Below are 24,925 nucleotides of genomic sequence, written 5' to 3'. Positions count from 1 at the left end.
AGAAAGAATATTAAATCCACATAAAAACAACAATGAATAAAAAACACATAAAATAAATAAAAGAACAGAATAGTTAAATAAAGACAAAAAATACACTCATTAACAATTTTTACAGCTTTCTTATTAGTGCAAGATTTAATGGTCTGTAAGTGCTGCTAACATTCTTTATGTAAAACTGAGAAAAGAGTTTTTATGTTGGCAAATTTACATTTAAAAATATGAACCTTAGCTAAGACAATAATAATGATAATTAAGTGATGATGTGAGCTTGTCTCTCATTCCACTATCGTATTGTAAACCTATAACACACGTGTTGCGTCACTAGTATGCGCCGAGAAGGAGAGTCACCAAAAGGAGATTTGGGGAAAAAATCACCTGAGAAGTGGCGAGAGGACGTCATCATCCAGCATTTAAACGCTGGCGTTTTTGAGAACATTTGAACTCAAATCGACATGCATGGCTAAAATAGACACAATAATGTGTAGCTGATGCATGTTTTTTCACAGTGCCGTTTAGCTGCAATGTGGTTTAACATCAGCCACCGCTAACAGCAACATTACAGCCTGTAACGGGAGCGTTAGCTGGAGACAAATGAGACCGTGTCTGGTTAAAGCTACTCCGCGGCCCCGTGTCGACTACAAACCAGCTGCAGGTACCGAAAGTTGAAGAAACCTCGCAGTGAGAGGTCTCCAGGTTGACAAACAAACATTTAGCTCCGGGCTGTGTTTGGTAAGTTTGTTTACTTTGTGTCTGTGTTAGCTAACGTTAACCCTGCATCGTTAGGTTGTGCTAATGTGGCATCAGGGGTTAGTTTGTTTACACCTGAGAACAAATGACTCAAACTGGCTCTACGAAGGTTTGTTAGTTGGACTGAGTTTTATATAAACTGCCTGTAGTACCTTTAGTTGACCTTTTCTTTGCCGAGGCACTCATGAAAACTCAAATTTGGAGTATTTTTTACCCACCACCTCTGGTCTTTATTGTGACCGAGCGACCACAGCTGTAGCATGAAGCTGTGGTTCTCAAAGTGCGGTCCGGGAACCTCCAGGGGTCCCCAGCAAAAAGGAGTATAATTTATTTTCACTATAATTCCATCCATAAGTAACAATGACAATGTATGACTTTTTTGTTCATGGCTTTCATACACTCTCTATAATAAAACCTCAAATAGCAAAAATCTTATCAGATGGAGGACTCTGGGACAAAGTCTTATCAAATGGGGGTCCGTGGTTTAATTTGTGTCAGTTTTTCTCATGTAGGTGATTTTGTGTGACAACACGTACATGCAGTGGATAGTCTTACCTTAGTCTGTCTCAACAGACAGGTTTATTGCCAAGTAGGTTTACACATACAAGTATTTGCCTTGGTGTTGTGGTGCATAACAGTCCAAAAATAGGAGATTAAGAGAAAAATACCACTACGAAAGATAGGTGATATAGCTATATAAATACAAATTTACAATTAAAATGTGATATGGTAATATAGTAAAAAATATATTCCAATTGAGAAGAGCTATGGAATTGTACAAGATATTGACCGTGAATGTAAAATGTAAAGGTTCACAGTATAAACTGTACATGTGATGTGCAAATGTGAAATTACAAATAATTGTGTTAATGTAACGTGTCATTTTTCAAAACATTAACATAATGTTTAGTGTCCATACTTGCATGCAAGTTTAGGTATACAGCACTGTAAGTCTATATTTATTGGTTTGGTTAAGTTTTATTCTGCCACAAAATAATATATACATGACACACTACATACAAAATATATACACAAAACAAAAAACACAGAAGCAGAGGCACTTCAATAGAGTGTGAGGTATGTATATGTGAAAACAAAAATAATGTAAAATTTTGTCAATGTAAGCATTTAACTGTGTTTAACAGCACAATTATTTTACGCAAACCAACATTTTTACATTTATTTATATGACTTTTCTTCACAAAGGCTTGGCTCTTGACTTTACAGAGAAACATGCAACAAAATAACACTTAATTGGCCATAATGGACCAAGATAAAACATCCAATATATAAAAACTGGAATGAAGCCAGCAAAGTTGGGAGCCTGTGTCCAATGCCAGGTGAAATCACTGCATGTCACAGATGCTGTATGAGAGGAAAAGCACACATGGCCAGACAAATCACAGCTCACACAGTGGAACGCATCATACAGACAATTGACACAGAGGCTTGAGAAAATCCACACTGACTCTAAGAATAATTTATAAAATATGAAGTAATAATTTCTTTTGTATATTTTAGCAGACTAAAATGTTTGTTGTGATTATGTCAATTATATGACTCTAATTTTCAATAGTAGGCTGAACTAATAGCACACACCCCAAGACATGGAGGCAAAGAGAAGAGAGCAAAACTTGTTTTTTCACCATCTGTTTATGTTAGATTACATCAGTGGATGGCAAAAGTAAAACAGGCTTGTGGCCACAGTGATACAGATGACATGATGGGTGTTTTGGACACTGGAATACCAACCGCCTGATGGAAATAATGTTGAAATGCAATGTTTTTGCTTTAAATCAATGTGTTTAGTGTTACATTTTAATTGATCATTGATTTTGGTCTCCACTTTCTCAATACAGGGCTTATATCAGATGGAGGACAAATTCACCGCTGTCATCCAGTGAGCTGATTGAGAAGATTCTGCTGCTATGCCTTCTGTCAGTCTCATGCTTCTGTAAACGTGGTAGCCATGGCGTCTCGCAAGGTAGATGAGCTTCCGAATGACATGAAAGATTTAGCCACAGTCAGCCCTGGACATCCCTCACGATGTGGCCCTGATGATATAACGGAAGAGCTTCACTCAGATACGATGAACACTACCGCGAAATCTCAGAAATCAGGGAAATTTAGGAGGACTGCGCTGACTTTCTTTGGAGTTCGCAAAAGCATCTGTATCTTACCGAGTTTTTTTGGAGGCAGGAGTAAAAATCTGAACAAGTGGTCTTCCAAGAAAGGAATGTGCAAAAGCAGAACACATGATGGGCTAAGTAAGGTTAGTCATGATGACAATCTGAGAAGTGGGTACACCTCAGCTGGAGATTTTGAGTACCACAGCCAGAGGGACTCGGCTGGAGAGCTCCACAGTAGCTGTCAAAATGAATGTAGTCACCCCGCTGCTGACCAGAAATCACTGACCCTCACCCGGCAGAAAAGGGGTTTTAGGAGTCTTTTCAACAGTTTTAAGCATCACAGAAGCCACAGAAATGTTGGATCGGACAAAACTGAAATGATTGCAATGTCCTCTTCTCACTGCAAGAAAGAGGTTCCTGTTGTCCAGGATAACACCAACCAGTTTGTCACAGAGTGCCTGGGATCTGAACCTGACGTGCCTGATTTTGAAAATGTTATATGTGATATTTCCATCGGTCCTGAATGTATTGATGCTGATGCGATGGCCTTAGAGAAGAGCGTAGAGCAAGAGAGCCCGAAATCTGAGCTCGATGATCAGATGTGTGATGATCAAATGGAGGAAATGAATTTGATGGCCATAGTTTCCAGTGAATACAAGGAGAGTTCCAGAGGACACAGCGAGCCCTGTCTGAAACTTGAGATGATGCCCGAGCCTGTACTGAAGGCTGAAGCGCCTGCTGGCTCATCCGATCAGCTCAACCTGATTTTTGGAGAAGTTGCGTCATTAAAGAGCTTTGATTCACTCACTGGCTGCGGGGACATAATTGCAGATCAAGAAGACGACAGCATTACAGAGAGCACGGTTTCTGGAGAAAGGAGTAGGAATGGAGGAAAGAGGGCCTCTTGCTATCTCACTTATCAAGGTGGCGGCGAGGAAATGGCCTCGCCCGAAGATTTGGATGAGGAGTGTCTTCAGGAATTCTGGGGAAATAACACGTCAGAGGAAATTTGCTGCACTTGTAACCAAGACCACACAGATATGACTACTGACCTGACAAGTTCTCACAATATGGACTTACTGAACAGTAACAGTGCACAACAAGCCAGTGGCATGGACACTTCCATTGCTGATGTGTTAACTCCTCAGAGTGAGCATCAAGAGTCAGTTCCAAATAGTGATGAGGGCTACTATGATTCAACTACCCCGGGTCCAGATGAAGGACAAGAAAAATCAGACAGACTAAGGACAGACAGATTGCCCAGGGACAGTTACAGCGGTGATGCCCTCTATGAACTTTTCGCACCAGACGAGAGTCTTATCAGTCCACATTATGAAAACAAATCAAAGCTGCCCACTTCCAAACAGAGCGAATATGTAAGCGAGCCAGAAGATGTGACAGATTCCGCCTTTGCTCCAGAGATTAATCGATTACAAATAAGCACTGAACTGTATCAAGTTCACGACTTTCTAGAGATGCCGAGCACGTGCGGTAAATCCTCAGAGTTGGCACGAAACACGGTGGGTCTGCAGGAAATAGGCTTGAAGAAAAACTGTAATTTGAATTCAAAGCCACAAGCGTCAGTCAACAAGAATAATATTGAACCAGATGTATTTGATGAAAAGGGAGATATGCTCGCTTCCTCTGAAAAAATAACAAAATCCATAAATGCTGACTGTGAGAAAAGGCACAGCAGCATATCATTCGGAAGCACATCCAACCCAGATTTTGAAGCGTTTTGTGAACCCAAAGAGCAGCATCTTGAGGAAAACAAGCCTGTGGCTTTGCCGTACAAAAATATCAATTCTCAGTCTCCAGATTGTAACAATGATTTGGATGATGGACAAGCTGTGTGTTTCTCACAAGCACTTGTGGACTACACAAAACACTCTCAGATGCTGAGTAACTTGCACAACAGTGTGGACGGTTTAGAGACAAACTCTGCTTTCACCCCAAATATGCAGGCCTTACCTACCATAGTCACATTCGATGTAGTGGATATGCATAACGAGGGTGAATACGATGAGCAGATTCACATGGAACTTGAGGAGGACATCTCATCGCCCTATCAGGAATTTGAAGAAAGCTACCTACAAAAAGACGCATTTGCTGAATGTGACTATCAAATGTTAGACCTGTATGAACAGAACCTGATAAGTAATACATGGGCAATTGCTAGTCTCCCACGGCACCTAGGCCTTACAAGAGTCAGCCAGTCCATGCCTAATCCATTGTCTCTAGACAGGAGAAGTAGGTCTCTGGACACAGAAAGCCTTGAATTAAAGATGCCTGACGCGTACAGAGAGAACAGAGCTGCTATCGTTTCTTGTCCTCAAACTGAGAAGGACTCTGAAAGAGATTCCTCACCATATTACAAAAAGAATGTACTCATGTCCGCATCAGAGGTTAGAGACAGTAGCAGCATTATGGCCTTATCATGGCAAAAAAGGTCAGAAATGGCTCTAAGCCTTCCTTTGACAGATGGGGAAATAACTGAAAAAGTCCAGAGTCTCAGTCAAACCCAAGTAAAACACAAAATATTTTCAAATTCATCCAGCGGTGATTTTCCCAGCAGTAAATCACAACGTCTTTGCTCTAATGCATTGGACAGAGTGTCCTGTGATTTAATTTCACAGAACACAGAGCTTTACAATAGACAGTGTCACCTTCCTTTGCAATCAGACTCTTGTTTACCTCATAGCACCTTTGTTTATTCTGAAATGATGGGGGAGGTATCAAATGATGCCGGCGAGGAGATGTTTTGTAAAGCTGCCACTGATTTGCAATCCTATAATCAGTGTGGTAAAAGCAGACAAGTGGCTGATAGGGAGGGAATATCTCATACTGGAAGTCCTCTGAACGCAGGTGTGCCTAAAGATGAAACGCCCAGGGATGTGATGTGCCCCGTGGCCTGCAACAAACCTGAGACAGCCTTCGATTGAAAAGGCTCTCAATCATACTGTTGGCATTTACACGTGCCGATGAGTGTTTTTATGTTACATCTGAATTGTCGCGTAATTTTTACTTGAACAAACGATTCCTTTGAAAAGTTGTCGTACATTGTGATAGACAGGACATGAATTGAAATGATACTGAAATGGAGTGAAGTCTGTACCATCATGCTGAGTCAAGTACAACGCTGTCTTATTGGGAAGTTGAAAGGGATTTTCTGCATTTGCACAGTCAACAGCTGCTTGCTTCTCACACGTCACATACATGTAAGTCCATTGCAAGTATTTAAGCGAGTAATGAATGTTTAATTTGCATTGAAAATGTTCACAGGCTCATCTCATTAAGCTATTGAATTTTACTCAAATGTTTATACTCATATGTAGCCTCAGTAGCCAGGTTTCATTAGTAATGCTACGGTTCATCAACCTGGTTTCCATTAGCACAGCTAGCCAAGTCTTGCCCACATTGCCAGTTGCCTCTAAACCACATGTGTGCTTTTGCTTTAAGTGAGTTATGTTTGTGTTTACTGCTTTTTCACAATCTCTCTTTGCTCCAGTAAGGCTTAAGTTGGCCTGTCATGATGATTAAATTTAGCATTTCTAGCTGTTTTCTTGGTTTATCTCATTTCAGGCCGAATTGGGTTTAGGGGGAAAAAAGAGAGGAATTTGTAGTTTTTAATAAAATAAACAAAAAATGTGAAATTGTTGACTATTTAAATATCTCAATCCACAATATAACAAGTGTCTCCTTTTTATTATGGGGTATATTTGAAATACATCAGGCCATGTTACTGTTTTTGGCTTAACCTCAACATAGCAGCAGCAGGTATAGAAAATGTACAGATGGACTGATAGTTCTTGCATCTTAACTTCAGCTGCCACTTCATTTACATACTGTAGAAAGCCTCGCAAAGCTACTTCATTTGTATAGCACATTTCACACGCTGTTACACTGTCTATGAAAGTGCTTTACAAAAAATGAATAAACAGCAGTAAAATATCAATAAAAATAGTAGAATTAAATGCAGAAAAAAGCTAGTAGCATCTAATAATCTGTAACTTACTGTGTTTGCTTCTGACCTGATGAACCAATTTGGCCTTACTGTGGGAAAAATGGTTGTTTTTCCAACAGCTTGACCACCTGTGCAGTGCAAACTTCTTATTGAAATGATGCACTCCATTATTGCATAACTGTAAGCTTGTGGAAAAAAAAAAGTATTTGAAAAATAGTTTGATCTTGTTTGGAATTGAAATGTGTCAAAAGATAAACTGGTATTTTCACCTTGTATTACCTTGTATTATTTTCTTGTGAATTTAATGTTTTATTGGTCAGATGATGTAGTTTTTTATAGTGTAATATTGAACACATGTCAAAGAATTTGTATTTATATTCTCAGCTATTTGTACACTGTAACACTGTATTCAAAATGGTTATTACAAATTGGCAATATTTTTTTTTGTTTGGGGTTTCTTTGGGATTTTTTTTTTTATTATTGTCTCAAAAGTTTCATCTGTTACATCAGGGGATTCCCCCGGAAAATCCGTTATCGTTTTGTCAAAGTGGAACACTGCCTCACACTAAAATAAACACGACAAGACATCATGCCTTTCCATTTTCATTTTTGCTTTCTCTTGTGTATGAAATGTATTCCAACATCTGTTGGGCCAAAGGCAGGGAAGCTTTGGCAGACACACACATATACACATATATTAAAAAAACACATTTACACTGTAAACTGTCTGTAGTTCAGAGATTCAAGTTCACCTTAACACCTGAACTAAATGTATGTACATGAAAGCCTTCAGTCTGATTCAAATCCAGGACTGTTGACACAAAGCTGCTGTGCTGCCCCATGACAGAAACACTACACAATTTAGAAATCACTTACACCTGTGCACATTTCACTACATACACACAAAGGATGGGTTAAAGGATAGGTTCTCAGATAGGTTCACAGTTTTTAAGTCTGTCTTAAAACAACAGTCAGGTGTCCATATGAACACTGAAAGAGGTTTTCCTCGCTGTAATCATTCCTCCTGATCACACTTAAAAGATCCCTTTCAGATGCGCTTTAACTGTAAGTGATGGAGGCCAAAATCTACAGTGTGTCCACACAGTCATTTTGTGCATAAATGCATTTAAAAATTTATCTGAAACTTATATGAGGCTCCAGCATCTGACTTAATCATATCAAGTGGATATTTGCCACATTTACAGTCTTTTTTGCATCAAATTCCCTCTTTGTGTTTCCTTGGACAGTGTTTCCCTGTTGAGCTGCGGTGGAAGTATAATAAAAAGAGGGACTTTGGCACTAAAAAGACTATAACGTTGAAAGATATCTACTTGATTTGACTTATTTGGACAGCTGAAGCTTCATTTTAGCTTCAGATAAACTTTTAAAGTCTCCCTCCACTCAGAAATGTTTTTTCTTCTTGGTCCTTCAGTTGGATGTTTGAGCTTCACTGTGCAGAATGATGTATGTGCAGAGTTTGACACTAAAAGGCTGTTTTTCACTTTCATTTGCTGAAAGTGGAAAGTTTCTGTTCTCATTAATCTGATTTTAAGGGGATGTCACAAATCAAGCTCAGAGGCCTCTCTGAGCTTGATTTGTGACATCACAACTAGTTTGGAGCCATTCCTGGTCCAATATTTAATTTACACAAGTGTGATGTGGAAACTTGAAACCGCCAGTGCCCAAACACTGAGAATGAACTTTACAGTGAAGCAGGAGACATCTTGTGTCCAAAAGTTAAACTTGAAATGGAATTATATTTTATTTATAGATTCTGGAATTTTTAATGAAGGGCGAGTAGATTTAATTTCAACGATCACATCATTGTTCCAAGCAGAGTCTGTTTATATGTAATGTAATAATATATGTCTGGAGGGGATCTGTAAATAAATTCTTCCACAGAAGGAGGCTTGTGGATTTTGGCCCCCATCACTTGCATTTTAAGTGCATTATTAAGGGATCTTCTAATGGCCAGTATGAACAGGAGGAATGATTATGTTAGGAAAAACGTGTTTCAGTGTTCATTTGAACATCTGACTGTTGTTTTATGCCCGACTTGAAAAATTATGAACCCGTCCTTTTATGACAGTTCTCAAACTGTCCTTACGAGCCACCAAGGAAGCAGCACAGAAGCCCTGCGTTTATGAAACGCCTGATTAAGCAGCGAGGAACAGCAATCCAGTTTGTAACGGTGCTCTGAACCCCCCGGTGTGTTTTCACAGCTTGGGTTACTTGTTTCGCTCGCGTTATCTGGCAACCCCGACCAAACTGCGACAGCGCCAATGGCAGCAAAACATAACTGTAACAGGCGAGGAGGATGACAGCAACAAGGTGAGATGAGCACCGTGGGGAAGTCAAAGATGGCAGTGATTTACGGGCAGTGTATGTAGATAATCCTGTTGTGCTGCCGTGGTTTCACCTCCGTGCGAAATATTAAATCATCGTCAACTTTTATCTCAAGTTACTGTAGTATTCCGGCAAACGTTAGCAACAACGTTAGCAACCTGGCGTTTAAGTTAGCCTCTGGAGCTAATGAGTTTGCCAGCTATTATTACCGTCAACTACCGAGCTTGCTGCTGTTAACTAAATAGAGACCAGGGTTGCCTGACAAGCTTAGTTAGTTAGCGCACAGTAAGAGTTATCTGAAAGCTCTCTAACCATTAAGCAACAAGAGAAACCGAAGTAGGCCGGTTAGTTTATTTAGCTTAAATGTTGACTCTCCGTCTGGCTAAGTAACGTCAGTGTGCTAACCGTAACTCGGGGCCTAAGGGTGTCAAACCAGTTATCTCTGATCAAATTCAGCCACAAATCTGACGTCGTGTGCTGTAGTAATAATATAACGAAACTAGAAAAAGTGTACAGTAAGTATGAGATTTCGTGTACTGTCATAATTGTTTAACCTTCCTCCATTTCATCCCTCTCAACTCATGATGCTGTTGCTAATGATTTCCAGCACTTCAGTTTTTTTTTGTTTTGTATTGACGTGTCCACTAGTTAGCTGATGGATGCAACACCACAGTCACCCAGCTGAGTAAACTCAAATAACAGTTTAGGATGGTTTTCTGGATGGTCACTGTCATTGGGATCAGTGCAGTGTTTGAATCTAGTTGTATATGCATGTGTTGTTCTGTTAAGTGAAGGTAAAACTAGCTGAATATGAGAATACAATTCAATCTTCACTTCTCTTTCTGTCTACTGTTAACGTTACCCCGCCAAAGCGATATTTTCCTCTGTTTAGTCTTTGAAATAAATCTAGTTTTCAACATGTTTAGACACATAATTAATTGTATAATTCTGTGACAGGTGTCATTCTACATTGAAACGACTAAACTAATGAATTAGAAGGAAAAACGTAAACCCGGTTTAAGTACAAGCAGACATCAATAGAGTAAAGTTAATCAAAACTTAATGTAATGTTTGATATACAGTAGACTTTTACCTGTTAAAAGTTAAGATTGGCAGTGATTTGGGGGGCATGGCAGAGTGTATGAAGCAAGTTGTTTTCAGGTTGTATCCATGATGTTTGTATCCTCATGGATGTATTTTTAAAATTCATACACATATATAGAATTGATCCAGCTTCTGTATTTGGGGTGTGAAGTGCTTATTAGCCTGTTTTTGAATCTTAACACAATCTTAAGAGATGTGAAGAGTCATCGTCCATGTGCCCTAAGACTTAAGTACTATCTTATGTGTTTAATTTGATAGGTCTTGCAAATGATACCTTCCTTCCTGCTTGACTTTTAACATGCATATTAGAGTATGTTTCTATAGCAAGTGAACATGACAGTCCTCTAAGATAAAAATCCCTGCACAGACGATCAACACACCAACTGTATACTTCAGCTTTCTGTTGAGCAACATAAGCAATTGAGAGTTAATCATTAAAAGATAATATGATTTAAAAGGTTAACTATTAATCAATGTGACATCTGTCCTTCACGGTGAAATGTGAAGGCTGTGGAGAACTTTGGTGTAAGTGCTCAGCAGTACATTTTGATGAGTGATGGATAATAATTATCAGCCTTGATTCAGTGTTTCCAGTGTAGCAGTATAAATGTCACGGAGCTAATGAGGCTAAAGTGAGATGGGAGCATAGTGCTATCATCTGAGTAACGCAAAAAACGGAAATAAGATCAGATATTGGTTTTGTTGGTTTCATGCCCTGGGTCACAGTTTACTGTAACTCTCGCTTGGTTATTTTTGCATATCCATGGTTAATAATATAAAGTCTTCATTATTTTTGTGTGTATTGGCACTTTTCAGCTTAGAAGATAAGTGATTTCTCGGTAAGATAAATTTTTTTTTTATCTTTCTTTGGTGTTGCAGTAGCCACAGATCAAGAGCATCTCGGTTTTCTAGTTTTGAAGTGATGAAGCTTCTTAAAAGTGAAAAGTCAAAGCTGTCATTATGCATAGTACTGGAAACTGGTTAAGCTGATGGTGGGCAGAGGAGCGTAAGGAAGAGTTCAATGATCAACATTGCAGCTGATTTATAAAAATGACTTTCTTCTGTGTTAAGTTAAAGAATGCATGTAATAGTTACAGAATATGTGAATTACAATCTTGATCATTTTTGGACGCTGCTGGTTGGCTTTAAACTCTTAGTTTGTCAGTCTTTATGTTAAGACATCTAACTAGCCAAGCAACACATGTAACAAAAACTGACCACAGTGCATTTTATGTCAGCTCCGTACTGGACACTATGCAGGGTCAGCAATGTAAAAGATGGCTTCAGGGACCTGCTTCACTTGTTGCTATGAAACAGAACTACACGAGCCTGTGCATGTGCACAGATAGTCTGGAGGCCTTGCTGAGTCTAAGCCTATGAATCCGGAGGTGGAGGGAAAAGCAGTGGAAGAGCTCTGCTCTCTTTAACGTGTATTGATGTTGTCATGAAATGTCTGAAAAGGCAGTGGGCCGAGCTTATGTAGTGTGTCTGTCGCTAATCCTAAAAGTTCCACAACTGTGCCTCAGCATCCCTCCTTTTTTGTTTTAAACGTTACAACCTTAGTTTGTTCTCCATCCTTGTCACATAAGTTGGGATCAGTAGCGAGACAGTGTGCACCACTGATAACAAATAATCAACATTAAAAGGTATGCATTGTAGCCATAGATTGACCCACAAAAAATCTATCAACCTTCAGTGTCCTCTATGAATGTCAGTCCTATGTATTACCTGTGGAGGGTGTTGCCACTTATTCACTCTTTCCTTATGTTAACCAACGTTGAAAGTAGAAATCTCAGATAAATACAAGGGTCAGCATGTGTTTTAAATTTGATTTTAAGATGCACTCATAAAAATCCAGATTGAGTTCTTCTTTTTCAATGGTCAGCACTGATAGAGGTCTAAGTAATGTAATATTTTATTGGAAAATGTGCTGCCTCAAGAGTTTTAGTGTAGAGTTGTAGTGTAGCTGTAAGTGTTCTGCATTTACTGGCTGCCTGAAGAGAGATGATGAGCTGTGTTTGTGTTAGTCGTGACTGGTAAAAAGGAGTTAGCTGATGACAAGGCTGTGTTGCTAGGCAACACACATCATGGGCTGCGCCTCTTGAAGCTCGAAGCTGGCTGTATTCTGCTCTCTGCAAGACTGGGGGAAAGTGTAGTCTAGTGTGTCTGTTCATTAACGTACTTGTTGTTAAGAATTTTCTTTTTACCGATATCAATGTGTAAAAATGTACACAACAGCGCTGCGTGGTTTATACTGCAGGCTGAAATCCTGCACTGCTTTGCCATAAAACAGCTTTGTTCACTAAGGAATTCTGTTCAATTCAGATTGTCTGTCAGAGGGCCGGAGGCGCAGGGATACACTGTTCAGCCCACACTCTGTCTCAGGTTATGTGAACTCATGCACTCACCTCATGCGTGTCTGGCTTGAATGCTGCTTGTGAGACCAGTAAGGCTTTTGTGCTTGCAGAAGTGAGAGCTGTTCTGCAGTACATTAACACATTTTGTGCAGGAAGACTGGGTTTCATTTTAAAACCAATAAGCTGGAGAGACAACAGAGTCAGGTGGAGACTATTTTGTCTGTTGTTTGTATTTATATTTTTACATATGGCACTTACAAACAGGGGATTATTGTCAGTGTCTATTTTAATGAATAAAATTGTGAGTTTATGTAATATTCCTAAAACAGAAAAATATGTTAGTGACATGCAAAGGTCTAAAAAATACCTCTACCTGTATGAAGGTAGTGAAGCGGAGAAATTGTCATCATTTGCATTTTCTTTGAAGGGCTGGCATGGCTGGCAGACAAGTTTTACTGAGAATAGTTGACGCTGTTGACACCTAACATATGTAAATATTCACATTTCCGTCAACTGGTTTGCAACAGCTCAGGCAAAGAAGTTCACGAATGCAACACTGCTGTAAATGCTTTTAAAAGTTTGCACATGCTGGCAATTGCAGATCACAGCTTTAAGTACATCATTAGTTGCCAAATTGTAAGAATCAGTGAGTTTGTGTGACCTGTAACATTTCAGAGGTGAAAGTTGGATAAGAATGATCATATTTCACTAGAAAGAGCAAACTAAACAAAATCTAGGCCAGTTGAGTTAAGCAGCATGTCACCACTTACTCCACCCGCGTCAAAACCATTCGACCAATTGTGTATTAAACAATCGTGCCTATGCGCTTCTGACTGAACCACAGACACCAAAACGCAGTCATACAGAGAGAACATGTGTTTTCCTGTATTCAAACTAGTCCTTTTTCCTGTGCTGCTTCCTGATGCTAGGGGCTGATTCCCCCCCCCTCTCTCCCCCCCCCCCGTAACTTCTGTATTTGGGCATGCGACTAACATATTGTTTGTTTTTCTTTGAATAATTATGTCACTTGCTCTAGATAGCAGTGTTTACCACAGGTTGAGAATTGGTCTACCACAAATGGGGTGGTGGGTGGGAAGGTGAGAGAGAGAGCTAAAAAAGAGCACTAAATTCACAAGCGCGTTTCACTCTAGTAGACTATATTGTCATGCTACACTTGCAACTGCTTTTCTAAGGAAACTTTTGAAAGTAAGAAATAAATGAATAGATATAAATATTTTTTCAAAATAAAGCCTGTGTATGGGAAACAGCATGGATAGTTATGTCAGCTTTTAAAAATAAGTTTATTTTGTTGCATTTCATCAGTAAAACACATATTAAAGGATCACTGTGTAGGATTTAGGGGGATCTATTGGCAGAAATGGAATATAATATTCATTCAAGTATGTTTTAATTAGTGGATAATCACCTAAAAATAAGAATCATTGTGTTTTCATCACCTTAGAAGGAGTCCTTTGTATCTACATAGGGAATAGGTCCTCTTCACAGAGCCTACCATGTTGCACCACAATGTTTCTACAGTAGCCCAGAATGGACAAACCAAACACTGCCTCTAGAGAGGGCCTTTCGCAAGTTTTGCGGCCACAGTAGGTTCTTCTACACGCTTAAAAGGCGAGGGTGAGGGGAAGGATATTCAGTTGGTTGCAATCTGCAACCTCACTGCTAGATGCCACTAAATCCTACACACTTGTCCTTTAACCAGTACTCTTCATTTGTGTTTTCTCTCTTTCAGGATTAAATAGTTCACATAGGGGAGACTGTATTACTTTGGCCCTACACAAAGAGCCTGTAGTGCTAAAGTCCAGCAATGAATAAGATTTCCTGGTTGCGGTGGAGGTGAGGAAGCATGGGGTGGAAATCTGAGGTGTCGAGGCGAACGTGATGACGGCATGGTCCATGGTGGAGAAGCTCAAAATGGAAAAACGCCCATGCAGGGAGGAGAACATTGACTCAAGCGAGGCCCAGCATGCCACTGATGAGTCTGAGGATGGAAGCAGCTCGGAAAGCGAATCTGAGGAGCAGCAACACCTGAAGGTTCAGGTGAACAACAACAGCTGTAAGAGGAGGGAGCCTTTGGCTGCCACAAAACCCCACCGCCAGCTCTGTCGCTCTCCATGCCTGGACCGGCCCAGTTTTTCCCAGAGTAGCACCGTGCAAGATTTTCGTGAGGATGACACCAGCGCAGGAGCAGGGATCAAGCATGCCAGTGACAAGGAGTACCAGACGAAGATGGAATTTGCTTTGAAGTTGGGCTATTCGGGAGAGCAGGTGGAGACGGTGCTCAACAAGTTGGGGGCTGCTGCTCTTATTAATGATGTGCTCGCTGAGTTAGTAAGGCTTGGAAACAAAGTAGAGCCTGAAATTCAACCTTGCAGCAGTACGGCCACATCAGTATCACGCTCGCCCTGTGTTAAAGAGACTGTTAGTCCAGAGGTGTCAGTGGAAGAGGAATCTGTGGATACCTATGATAACCTCAGGCCTATCGTCATTGATGGCTCAAATGTGGCAATGAGGTAAGACGCTAACAAAGATACACAAGTAGATGTAATCGGTTTGCGCTTCACACAGAAAGCATTGTTCCAAAACATTTCCCTCTAATGGATGTTCTTTTCGTTAGGTTTAATTAACCTTATATCACGTTGTTTTGTTTTCTAGCCATGGGAACAAAGAGGTGTTCTCTTGCCGTGGTATCCAACTTGCTGTTGAATGGTTCCTAGAGAAAGGACATAAAGACATCACTGTGTTTGTCCCAGCCTGGAGAAAGGAGCAGTCAAGGCCTGACGCCCTCATTACAGGTACTAAAGCTATTTTTCCGGCAGTTGCTCTGCATTCATATCACTTATATCCTCATCACACTGGGACTATCTAATAGGCAGTTATTAATATTCTTGTTCTGTGATTCAAAAACTCTTTTTTTCTGTTTACAACCCACATGAAATAACAGATCTTACTTAGAAACTGTTAATGACATGGTAATCAACATTAAAACTCAATTGAAATTTCTCTTTCAGATCAAGAAATATTACGCAAGCTGGAAAAAGAGAAGATCCTGGTTTTCACCCCGTCTCGGAGGGTTCAAGGCAGGAGAGTGGTGTGCTATGATGATCGCTTCATAGTGAAGCTGGCTTATGATTCTGATGGAATTATTGTGTCAAATGACAACTACAGAGACTTGCAAAACGAGAAGCCAGAGTGGAAGAAGTTCATAGAGGAGCGTCTCCTCATGTACTCATTTGTCAATGACAAGTAAGCAACTATGATGTGTTCTTATGGCAGCCAAATGATGTAAAAATGGACTCTAGGAGTCTGTCCCCATCACCAGAATTATCTCACTCTACAATTTTCAATTTTTTTTTTTTATATCAAAGTTCATTAGTAGTATAAATGACCATTTGTTTAAAAAAAACAAACAAACAAACTTTTAATCTGTGACATAATCTGTTTAGTCATTGTATTATAATATAAATAACCATTTTAAAAATTATTTTTGTGTGCTCAGATCAAGAAGTTGACATTTAATAATGGAAAAACTTTAAATGATTTATAGATTTATGCCGCCTGATGATCCACTGGGACGACACGGTCCAAGCTTAGAAAATTTCCTTCGCAAGCGTCCTGTTGTTCCAGAGCACAAAAAACAACCTTGCCCCTATGGTGAGTTTCCTGAATGTCTTTTTTGAATTTCAGTGTAATTTCAGTGTTTAAATTTCTTGACTCGATCTACTCTTTCTTTAAAAAAGGGAAAAAGTGCACATATGGACACAAGTGCAAGTACTACCATCCGGAGCGCGTCAACCAGCCGCAGCGATCAGTGGCTGATGAACTGCGGGCCTTTGCCAAATTGTCTGCGGTGAAGACAATGAGTGAGGGGGCTTTAGTAAAATGCGGTACTGGTCCAACGACTGTAAAAGGGGACATCAACTCTGAGGCCAAACGCGTGGCACCCAAACGTCAGTCTGACCCCAGTATTCGTTCAGTGGCCTGTGAACCTCCAGAAGCACTGTCCGTTGTTCGGAAGTCTGAGACAAATTCAGTGCCTTCCCTTGTGTCTGCTCTCAGTGTGCCCACCATGCAGCCCGCCAAGAGCCACGCAGCTGGGGCCTTGAACACCCGATCAGCCAGCAGCCCAGTGCCAGGTTCTTTGCAGTTCTCACACAGTTCTCTGGAGCACATGTCTAGTGTACAGTACCCGCCTATTTTGGTGACTAATAGTCATGGCGCCTCTGTTACATACAGTGAACAGTTCCCAAAGTATGACTCAGTTAGCGACCATGGGTATTATTCACTGCACAGTGATTTTTCAAACATGAGCATGAGCAGCATGCATAATGTCGACAGTTTCTGTAGCATGGAGCACGAGCATGGTGTGTATCAGAGAAACCCCAGCCACTGCCCTGAATCCTGCCTCAGCCATTCAAACAGCGACTCATTCTCCTCTTACGGGGACCTGTACCCAAGCTCTGTGGACAGTAGCTTAGAGGAGAGCATGAAGGGGCAGCAGCAGTCTCCCGCACAGGCTAGGATGCAAGCTTTCTCCCATGGGTTTCGTCATGAAGCACTGACTAGGGTACAGAGTTATGGACCAGAGGAGCCCAAGCAGGGCCCCCGTAAGCAGTCTGGAGCTCATCTAGCGCCACATATCCAACATGCTGCAGTGGGGGCCAGGTCCAGTTGCCCTGGAGACTATCCCCTCACTCAGAATGTCCTCCCACCTCTGTCCTCACAGCCCACTCGCTCTCTTGGCATGACTCGTATGGACAGCGTATCAGATTCAAGGCTATATGATAGCAACCCAATGAGACAGAGGCGACCTCCACTGTGCCGCGAGCAGCATGCAAGCTGGGACCCTCTGCCTTGCGGTAATGAGTCCTACGGATATCACTCATATCCTCTGAATAACAGCTTGATGCCGTGTTGCGAGAGGGTGATGGTACGCAGCATGCCAGACAAAATGGAACAAATTTGGAACTCGCCATGGGAGACCCCATCTGCAGCTGAACACCAAGAGCGGTATGTCATCCCAGACCACCAGTATCAAACATATCGGAACCTTTGTAACATCTTTCCTGCTTACGTAGTCCATTCAGTAATGGAGAAGAACCCTCATTTGACAGACCCCCAACAACTTGCCGCTGTCATCGTTACAAAACTGAGGTCATGCCATTGAGGGGTTATTAAACTTTCAAAATCGAAGTGATAAGGGAAATAAGCATTTTGATTGCAAAGATAGGCACTTGTTAAATGTTGCTGCATGTGCAACACCTGCTCTCAGGAGTTAATCATTTTTTAAATGTCTCTGATGCAAAATCTGGCTGTCAGGTTTTACATCGCTAAGATGACATAGAAGTAATCAGCATAGAGGAAGTTTGTCTGATCAGCTTAAGTAGAATTGTAAGATGTTTCACATATGAAGGCTACATTTTTATATGAAGTGTGGCGCACATGATATAAGGTAACAACTTACGTACAACACATTCATAATACCTGAGCAGGAGCTGCATAACAGCTTTGCACCATATCCATGATTAACTGAGCTGTTTATCATCATTTTAGTTTTGGACAATATATGAAATAGTTAAATGTTCTTCAGATCAATGTAGATTGTATTTCTGCTGATTTAATTAATTACACATTATCTAAAAGTCATGATGGTCAGCTGATTAGCCATCATAATCTTAACGTAATTTAAAGACTAATCTAATTTGAACTAATGTAGCTAGCTAGTGTATTATTGAACCTTAACCTTTCGTGAGTCAATGTGAATTAAGTGGATTAATAAACGGGTCAGCCACACAGTCAAGATAGGAAATAGTTACACTCCCACATTTGCCTTATTAAATCTGACATGAGTATGTCAACATTTGTGCACCATGTAGCTTTTATGAAGATCTTGTTCAGGTCCTGTGAATGTGTTATGAAAGTGTTTTCTGGTGCAGTGGTACTATAAATAACCTTGCTTAGGTCTGCCTCTGCTGTAAATAATTCTTGTGACTTTTTTGTGCATTTATTTTAAAGATAAGTAAGAGGGAGGTAAGTACATACCTCACAGCATGAACTCTGACATTTAATGGCCTTATATCTGAATGACCTCACGCTTTAGTCGTCGTCTGATCGGTTTCAATGAAAGTCTTTAGTCGTTGAAGCCTCCTACTTTCAAATGTAAAGCACTATCTCAGTATCTAAAGAGATATATTTTCTCAGCCTCACTTAACAAAGCTACTATTTTGGTAGAATTTGACAGTGCACAAAGCAAGCCAAAAAGGAGATTTGACTTGTGTATATATGTGCACATATCTATGTACATATAATCACACAAAAGCCATTATTTCAAAGTCATTTATAAGCTGCTAAATAATGCCAAAAAAAGAATTTATATAGTGTCAGTATTCTACATAACTTTACATTTTGGTTCACACGATCGATTGGATTATAGTATAAACTTAACATCTGTGTTTGGATGATTTCCTATGGTGTACTGTATAGTTACCTTTCTGATTTTATTGGATACTACGTCCTGGATTTTCCTACTTCTATATTAGTCAAATTTGTTGTGCTGATTCTTTTCAGTGTGAAAATATTAGTATCTTTGTTTCAAACACAGTAGCTCTAATAAACTCCTTTGAGTTGTCAGTGGAGCAGTTTGTTTTCAGGAGCAGGCTTATTTTGTTTCAAAGACTACTTTTACATGCACTTAAGTTAGTCTGATGATTGCCAGCTTTTGTCAATGACCTGATTGCTGACAAATAAATGAGAAACTTAGTTTAAGGCATTAAGAGAAACTTGGTTAACACATCTAGATTTCTGATGGTATTCGGTCATTTATACACTTTCTACATGGTCTTTTTACATGTGTTAATGTGCATGATAGAGACCCAGAACAGGGAACACATCAGTAATCCAGCAGGATGAAAGGAAATGTTGTTACTAGTGCCCAGACTTCTTTGCATGCAGTATAAATAAATCCAAAGTCCAGTCTATGAACAAACATACTGATATCTCTATCATACAATAAAATGTTTACCATCAGGCTAGTTTGTTGAATTAGTCTGTTCATACAGATGCACAGTAGGAATTTGTTCAATTTACACTCAGTAACAATCAAAAAATGTCAGTGGGGCACCTAATAAGCTTCCTCAATAACATACTGTATTAGATGCACTTAAAATATGGCAAAATGCTGAAATGCTTTCTGACTGACCAACTGCATTTACACTTTTTTTTGTTTAATTAAATCTACCTATTGCAGTGCATCTATAAAATTTCATGCTATACCCTGATTTCTGACAGTCACCTGGTTTCTTATGTGCATGTGAACGTAGCGAAACTTTGATTTCACTGGGCTGTGATGTGACTTGCGTAGGCCCAAGTTGTAGAAACGTATCATCAGAGGAGATGGGAACAGTGTTTACCCTCACAGTTTAACGGTTTGCACAAGTAATTCTATAACAGACTGAATATTTACCTGGTGTTGCATTTGTCAGATAAAATATAAAAATCTGCCTGTAACGATCAGGCCCGCAAGCGAGTTCGACATTGGACTCGTTTTGTGATATCTTGTAGAGTATGAGGTTTAATGTTTTTTTGTTTTTTTTTTAAAAAAAGAAGTGAATGCCAGAAAGCATGTTGAAGATGAGATATATTGTACTGTTTGGCTTTTTTTATGGGAGACTGAAGTGCTCAAATACAGATGTACAGTACGCATACATGCAGCCCGTCTCCCAGGATCATGGAAGGGTTTGGCTGTGCCTTGCAGCACATTGCTCTCAGGATGCTTTCAGTTTTCTAATTTTCAGTCTTTTTCCTGCCAAAAGAGTCTACTCTGATCTAGTAGTGATATATTTTGTGAAACTCCTACATGTAACATGTAGTACCTTAAAGTTAGTTATGTACAGTTGAAACATGGAGATGGCATTGCAAAACTTTGTACTTTTTCTGTATATCTTCGTTATGCACCTTGAGTTTTTGGAACAGCGGGCTAATAGGGTGGCTTTACGTGATGCAGCTTTAGTCAGATGTAGTAATGTTGATGTTCATCTGGGTGCCCAAGACAAAAAATGGGTGTTTAACTGCTTGAAGACCATTTGATTTCCCTATATTTTCATGACATGCTGATTATCTGGCAGGTGTTGAGTCAGTGAGCTTGATTGGATCTTTAAATTATACCCATGAGCGAGACTTTCATGCTCATGACAGGATGGATTTCCTTGATTTCAGTGATTAATAGCCTTTTTCTCTACCCCCACCCTCAGGATAAAGTGCTACATGAGACATGCAGCTTAAAACTGCAGAAAGGTCAAACCATGTAAAGCTAACCCTATAGCGAGATCATGCTTTGAGTGCATTTAAAGGGAAATGCCACTTAATTTCAGGATTCAGGTATGGTACTCCTAGGCCTACTCCGCCTGCTATTGACCTGCATGACTGAGAAATTTACAGTTTAGTATCACACGCCTGCAAAGAGAAGACAATAAAACCTTGTTGTGACTGTAATAACAAAAAATGGAAAGGGGGACAGTTTATTCTTTTTTGGTGGTTTTATTATTTCAAAAAAATAATTTAAAACACAGGGTGGAAGAGCTCAAACACAAAGTCCACAAAGTTGACTCTGTTTTGATGACATCACAGGCTTGGCTTTAGGAAAGTGTTCCTGCTTATTGTCTAAAAGAAACTGTATGAGAATTTTTAAACTGAGTGGTATTACTCTTTAACAGGGCTAATTATGTGAGCCTGACTTTGTCTCGTTGGTGGTGCTTCAAAAATCTATATTTCTTTATAATGTTTAGGTACAACCATGGTGTATGAACAGACATAAAGAAAAAAAACAAACATTTGAATGTGTTTTGCCCAAATAGATTTTGGGCTTTGCTGACTTTGTTTTTTCATGAAAAAAGACAAGGCCACTTTAGGCCGGCTGTCTGTTCATGAGAAGGTGAAACAAACTGCCTAAATGTTTCTTCATGTGAAACAATCAGATTGCAAGGCTGCTGTCAAGGTTGTTTCTGGCATTTGGCTAAAAGTTTGCGTGCCGTCCTTTTCCTCCTTGAGGTAGTTGAACTGTCATAGATTTCAAGAATTAGTGCAAAAAGTAGGCCATCACTAATAAAACTAAAAACATTACTCTGATTTCTAATTGAGAAACAAATTCAAGATCATCTGTGTAGACTTACATATGGTTCTTCGTGACAGCAAGATCTCCTTGAACCTGAACGCTGGACTAGTCCATTGCCCTGATGAACTCAGAGTACATTTTCTTAGATTGGTAAAGGAAGTAGTACTTTTATAGGATACACAAGACAAATCAACCATAATGAAAGCAGTCAGGGTTTATTATAGTGTTTTGTATTCAGTGTTGGAAATCTTATGTTCAGTATCAACAAGTAAATGATGATGATTGAATGACATTCACAGTCATCTATGACACTGCAGATTTACAGCGCATAAAATCAATGTGAAATCAATCATTTAAAGTTGGACAGATCTCATTATATTGTCCTTAAATCTAGTTAGTTTGTGGTTTTATGAAGACGTGCATACATGATTGAACTTGAACTGTTCTCAAGCTTGTGTGTTACTATATCTGGCAAAGTGTCACATGGCTTGCTCGCTGTCATTAGATAAAATGCACTCATGAACAGCGTGGGCTTAACAAGTATTAGAGCAGATTCACATTTACAGCCCAGTGGCAATTTAATGCGTGACCATAATGTGGAAATTTATGGTACAGTAGCTGCTCTGATCCAAAAGGTCAGACTCTGCTTTCAAAAATCCCATCTGGACATTTTTGGACATTTTCCACCCGTGAACAAAAGAGAATGGAAGCTGAAAGAAAGAAATGTAGCTGATTTTGTCACTATGTTTTTCATCTATTTTTCTTTCTCTATTAGAGATATTTCAATTTTAACTACTTCCAGAAAGACACTGTTTTCACTGGGCCATAGACTACTCTCAAGCCAAAAATAAAAATCCCATGATCATAATAAAAAAGATTTTCAATGTATCAATGCAGTATTTTACTACTTAGCCAAAAGGTAACACTAGAGGCCAGAAGGTGGTTTATAGTCCCCACCCTCCCTTTGTAAGTGCCGCAAACAACTAAGCCACAAATGTCTAGAATTGACTTTTGCTTGTTGATACAAATTGTATCTATACCTTGAATGTAACAAAATATGAAATGTATAATATGAAAATAGTTTTATTTAAATAAAGGGGGAAAAAAAATCAATGCCATAATGTTCGTGACACTGTGTGTCACTGGGAGTAGCCCATTGGTATGTACTAATTCTTACTGGGTACAGTAGTTAATTTACAGGGACATTAACGTGCTACCTACAAGTGCACAGATACCCTGTGTACAGCAGTAAGCATCATGTCCTCTCTGTACATAGTCACACGTGTGTGTGTATATATCGAAGGCGATCTGTAAATGTAAAAGTAACAGTTACTTCAGTTGTTCAAATACTTAGATCATTTCTGTGTTGTAACCTGTGCACCTTGGTTAAGTGCATCTATTTCCTCTGAATTGACATGTCTGCTTTATGCTATTTTAATGGGAATTTCAATATTTTTTAATATATTTTTGCCTAATAAAACATGCCAAAGTTATTCTTGGGTGGCTTTGTCAAACATAATTTCCAACACACGGGTTGTCATGCAGTGAATTCTGTATTTCAGAGGACAAAGGATTTCTTTTCTACAAACTAAGAGCAACTAACATAAAACGCAAATCTGTGTCTAACCTCACGGTTAAAAGCATGATACTGAAATTTCAGTTTGTGGTGATTGGCTGATCTTTGGCATCAGACGACATCACCATATGTTTTACTTAAGTAGCATCACCTGGTAGGATGGACAACAGGCAGATAGCACTTTCAGTTCACTGAACGCTGAATTCAGTGCCAGTTTCTACTCAGATTTGTGTTTGATGTTTAACGCTCTTTCAAAATAGAGATTCTCTTTAAAATTGGAATTTACTGGAATGTCTGGGAGTTGATTTAGTGACTAACCCTGTATGTTGATAAAGCAGAGGTGTGTTGAATTGTGATTTCTTTTACTATTGGATTTTTCACCCATTGTGATCTAATAATTTTGGTATCTGAGGCTAGTTTGCATACTGTTGTTTGAAATGAACAGTCTGTAGCTTTCAGCTGGCCCTTTGGAAATTAGACTAGTGCTACTTTCAAGATGTGCAAGACTGACTTTTTCAATATAATATTAACTTAAGTTCAGAGTTGGTTGGTAATTGCTAAGATCAAGACCAAAGGGATTTTTGATGCGTACACACTATGTACCTGTAATGATGATTGAATAACACGCACACACATGGTTATGGTCAAATGATTGTGAACCTCTTGACTTCTTGCAGTTTGTGCTGCCACATGATTTAAAGATGGAATTGTTGGTGTACAGAGTGCCATGACAAGAGGTACACACGTGACTGTACATATATACAGTGTAATACTCAGGTTAAAACAAACATTTTAAATCACATACTTCGTCGTTTTCTAATATTGAAAAATGGAGTGGTGGTCACATTTCTGAAGTCGCATAGGTCTCCTGTTTGAGTAGACCATTGTGTCTGCAATGTAAAAAGGGAAAAATAAAGGTTTTTTTTCGTGTTGTGATGATCTGCAGTATTGTAATCCACACTGACTGGGAAGCATTGCTTTTGTAGACCAAAATATACAAAAATAGACTATTTGGGTCTGTGGGCTCAAACAAAATGTAAGTCTTAATGACAAAATGTGTTTCTCTCCATAAATAAAGCAGAATTCTGTTCAAACTGTGTTTCATCTTCTTTTTTTTTTTTCTTTAAGAGACAGGAAAGAGACTCGACAAGATTACAAAAACACGACTGTGTGGAAAGTTTTGTGTGGCAAACTTTTACATAAACAACATGGGATGTTCAACTGCGGAAATTGTGATGTCTGAGGGGAAGTTAAGTCACAAAATGTTTCCCTTTGTTGATTATGAAAGTTCATTTATCAATATGTATAGACCTCCTCCTCCAGCAGTTTATGCAGTATGTAACAGTTCCTGAGATTCAAGCCAATTTTCTGCACCAACTATTCAATAACTATTAAATGGGAAGAATACAACCTGGACAAGTTCCCCTAGAAAAGAGGGGGGGAAACCCAAAAGAATACAGTTTAGATTTCAGTCATCGTGTTCACATTGACAGCTAAATTATCCCCTTTTGTGGATTTATTGGCTAAATGTTTTCATACAGTATCTTTGAAATGTCATATAATGTCTCCAACCCC

General features: G+C 39.4%; 2 protein-coding genes across 3 annotated transcripts; both read left to right on the top strand.

Annotated features, from left to right (window-relative positions):
* Positions 1-280: 280 nt before the first annotated feature.
* Positions 281-7,430, top strand: LOC121910721 (APC membrane recruitment protein 1-like). The gene is made up of 2 exons (XM_042432012.1): positions 281-729; positions 2,607-7,430. The coding sequence occupies exon 2, from the start codon at positions 2,717-2,719 to the stop codon at positions 5,816-5,818; it is 3,102 nt and encodes a 1,033-aa protein (XP_042287946.1). The 5' UTR covers positions 281-729; positions 2,607-2,716; the 3' UTR covers positions 5,819-7,430.
* Positions 7,431-8,910: 1,480 nt separating this feature from the next.
* zc3h12b (zinc finger CCCH-type containing 12B) lies at positions 8,911-24,449 on the top strand. Of its 2 annotated transcripts, none has more exons than XM_042431156.1 (6): positions 8,911-9,171; positions 14,398-15,178; positions 15,321-15,460; positions 15,677-15,911; positions 16,213-16,319; positions 16,406-24,449. In XM_042431156.1, exons 2-6 carry the CDS (start codon positions 14,547-14,549, stop codon positions 17,830-17,832), a joined length of 2,541 nt encoding a protein of 846 aa, XP_042287090.1. In that variant the 5' UTR covers positions 8,911-9,171; positions 14,398-14,546; the 3' UTR covers positions 17,833-24,449. The 2 variants fall into 2 exon arrangements, with proteins under 2 accessions (XP_042287090.1, XP_042287091.1); XM_042431157.1 differs by lacking the exon at positions 8,911-9,171 and adding an exon at positions 9,227-9,701.
* Positions 24,450-24,925: the final 476 nt, after the last annotated feature.

The sequence above is a fragment of the Thunnus maccoyii genome, chromosome 13 (genome assembly GCF_910596095.1).
Source record: "Thunnus maccoyii chromosome 13, fThuMac1.1, whole genome shotgun sequence".
NCBI classification, from domain to species: Eukaryota; Metazoa; Chordata; class Actinopteri; order Scombriformes; family Scombridae; genus Thunnus; species Thunnus maccoyii.
This window is presented reverse-complemented; position numbering and strand designations above follow the sequence as displayed.

Excerpts from the sequence above, each read along its gene's own strand:
- zc3h12b (XM_042431156.1), top strand. The coding sequence starts at position 14,547 with ATGACGGCATGGTCCATGGTGGAGAAGCTCAAAATGGAAAAACGCCCA. Across the intron at positions 15,179-15,320 it reads GGCTCAAATGTGGCAATGAG|CCATGGGAACAAAGAGGTGT; the intron begins GTAAGACGCTAA and ends TTTGTTTTCTAG. Across the intron at positions 15,912-16,212 it reads TACTCATTTGTCAATGACAA|ATTTATGCCGCCTGATGATC; the intron begins GTAAGCAACTAT and ends AATGATTTATAG.
- LOC121910721 (XM_042432012.1), top strand. The coding sequence starts at position 2,717 with ATGGCGTCTCGCAAGGTAGATGAGCTTCCGAATGACATGAAAGATTTA.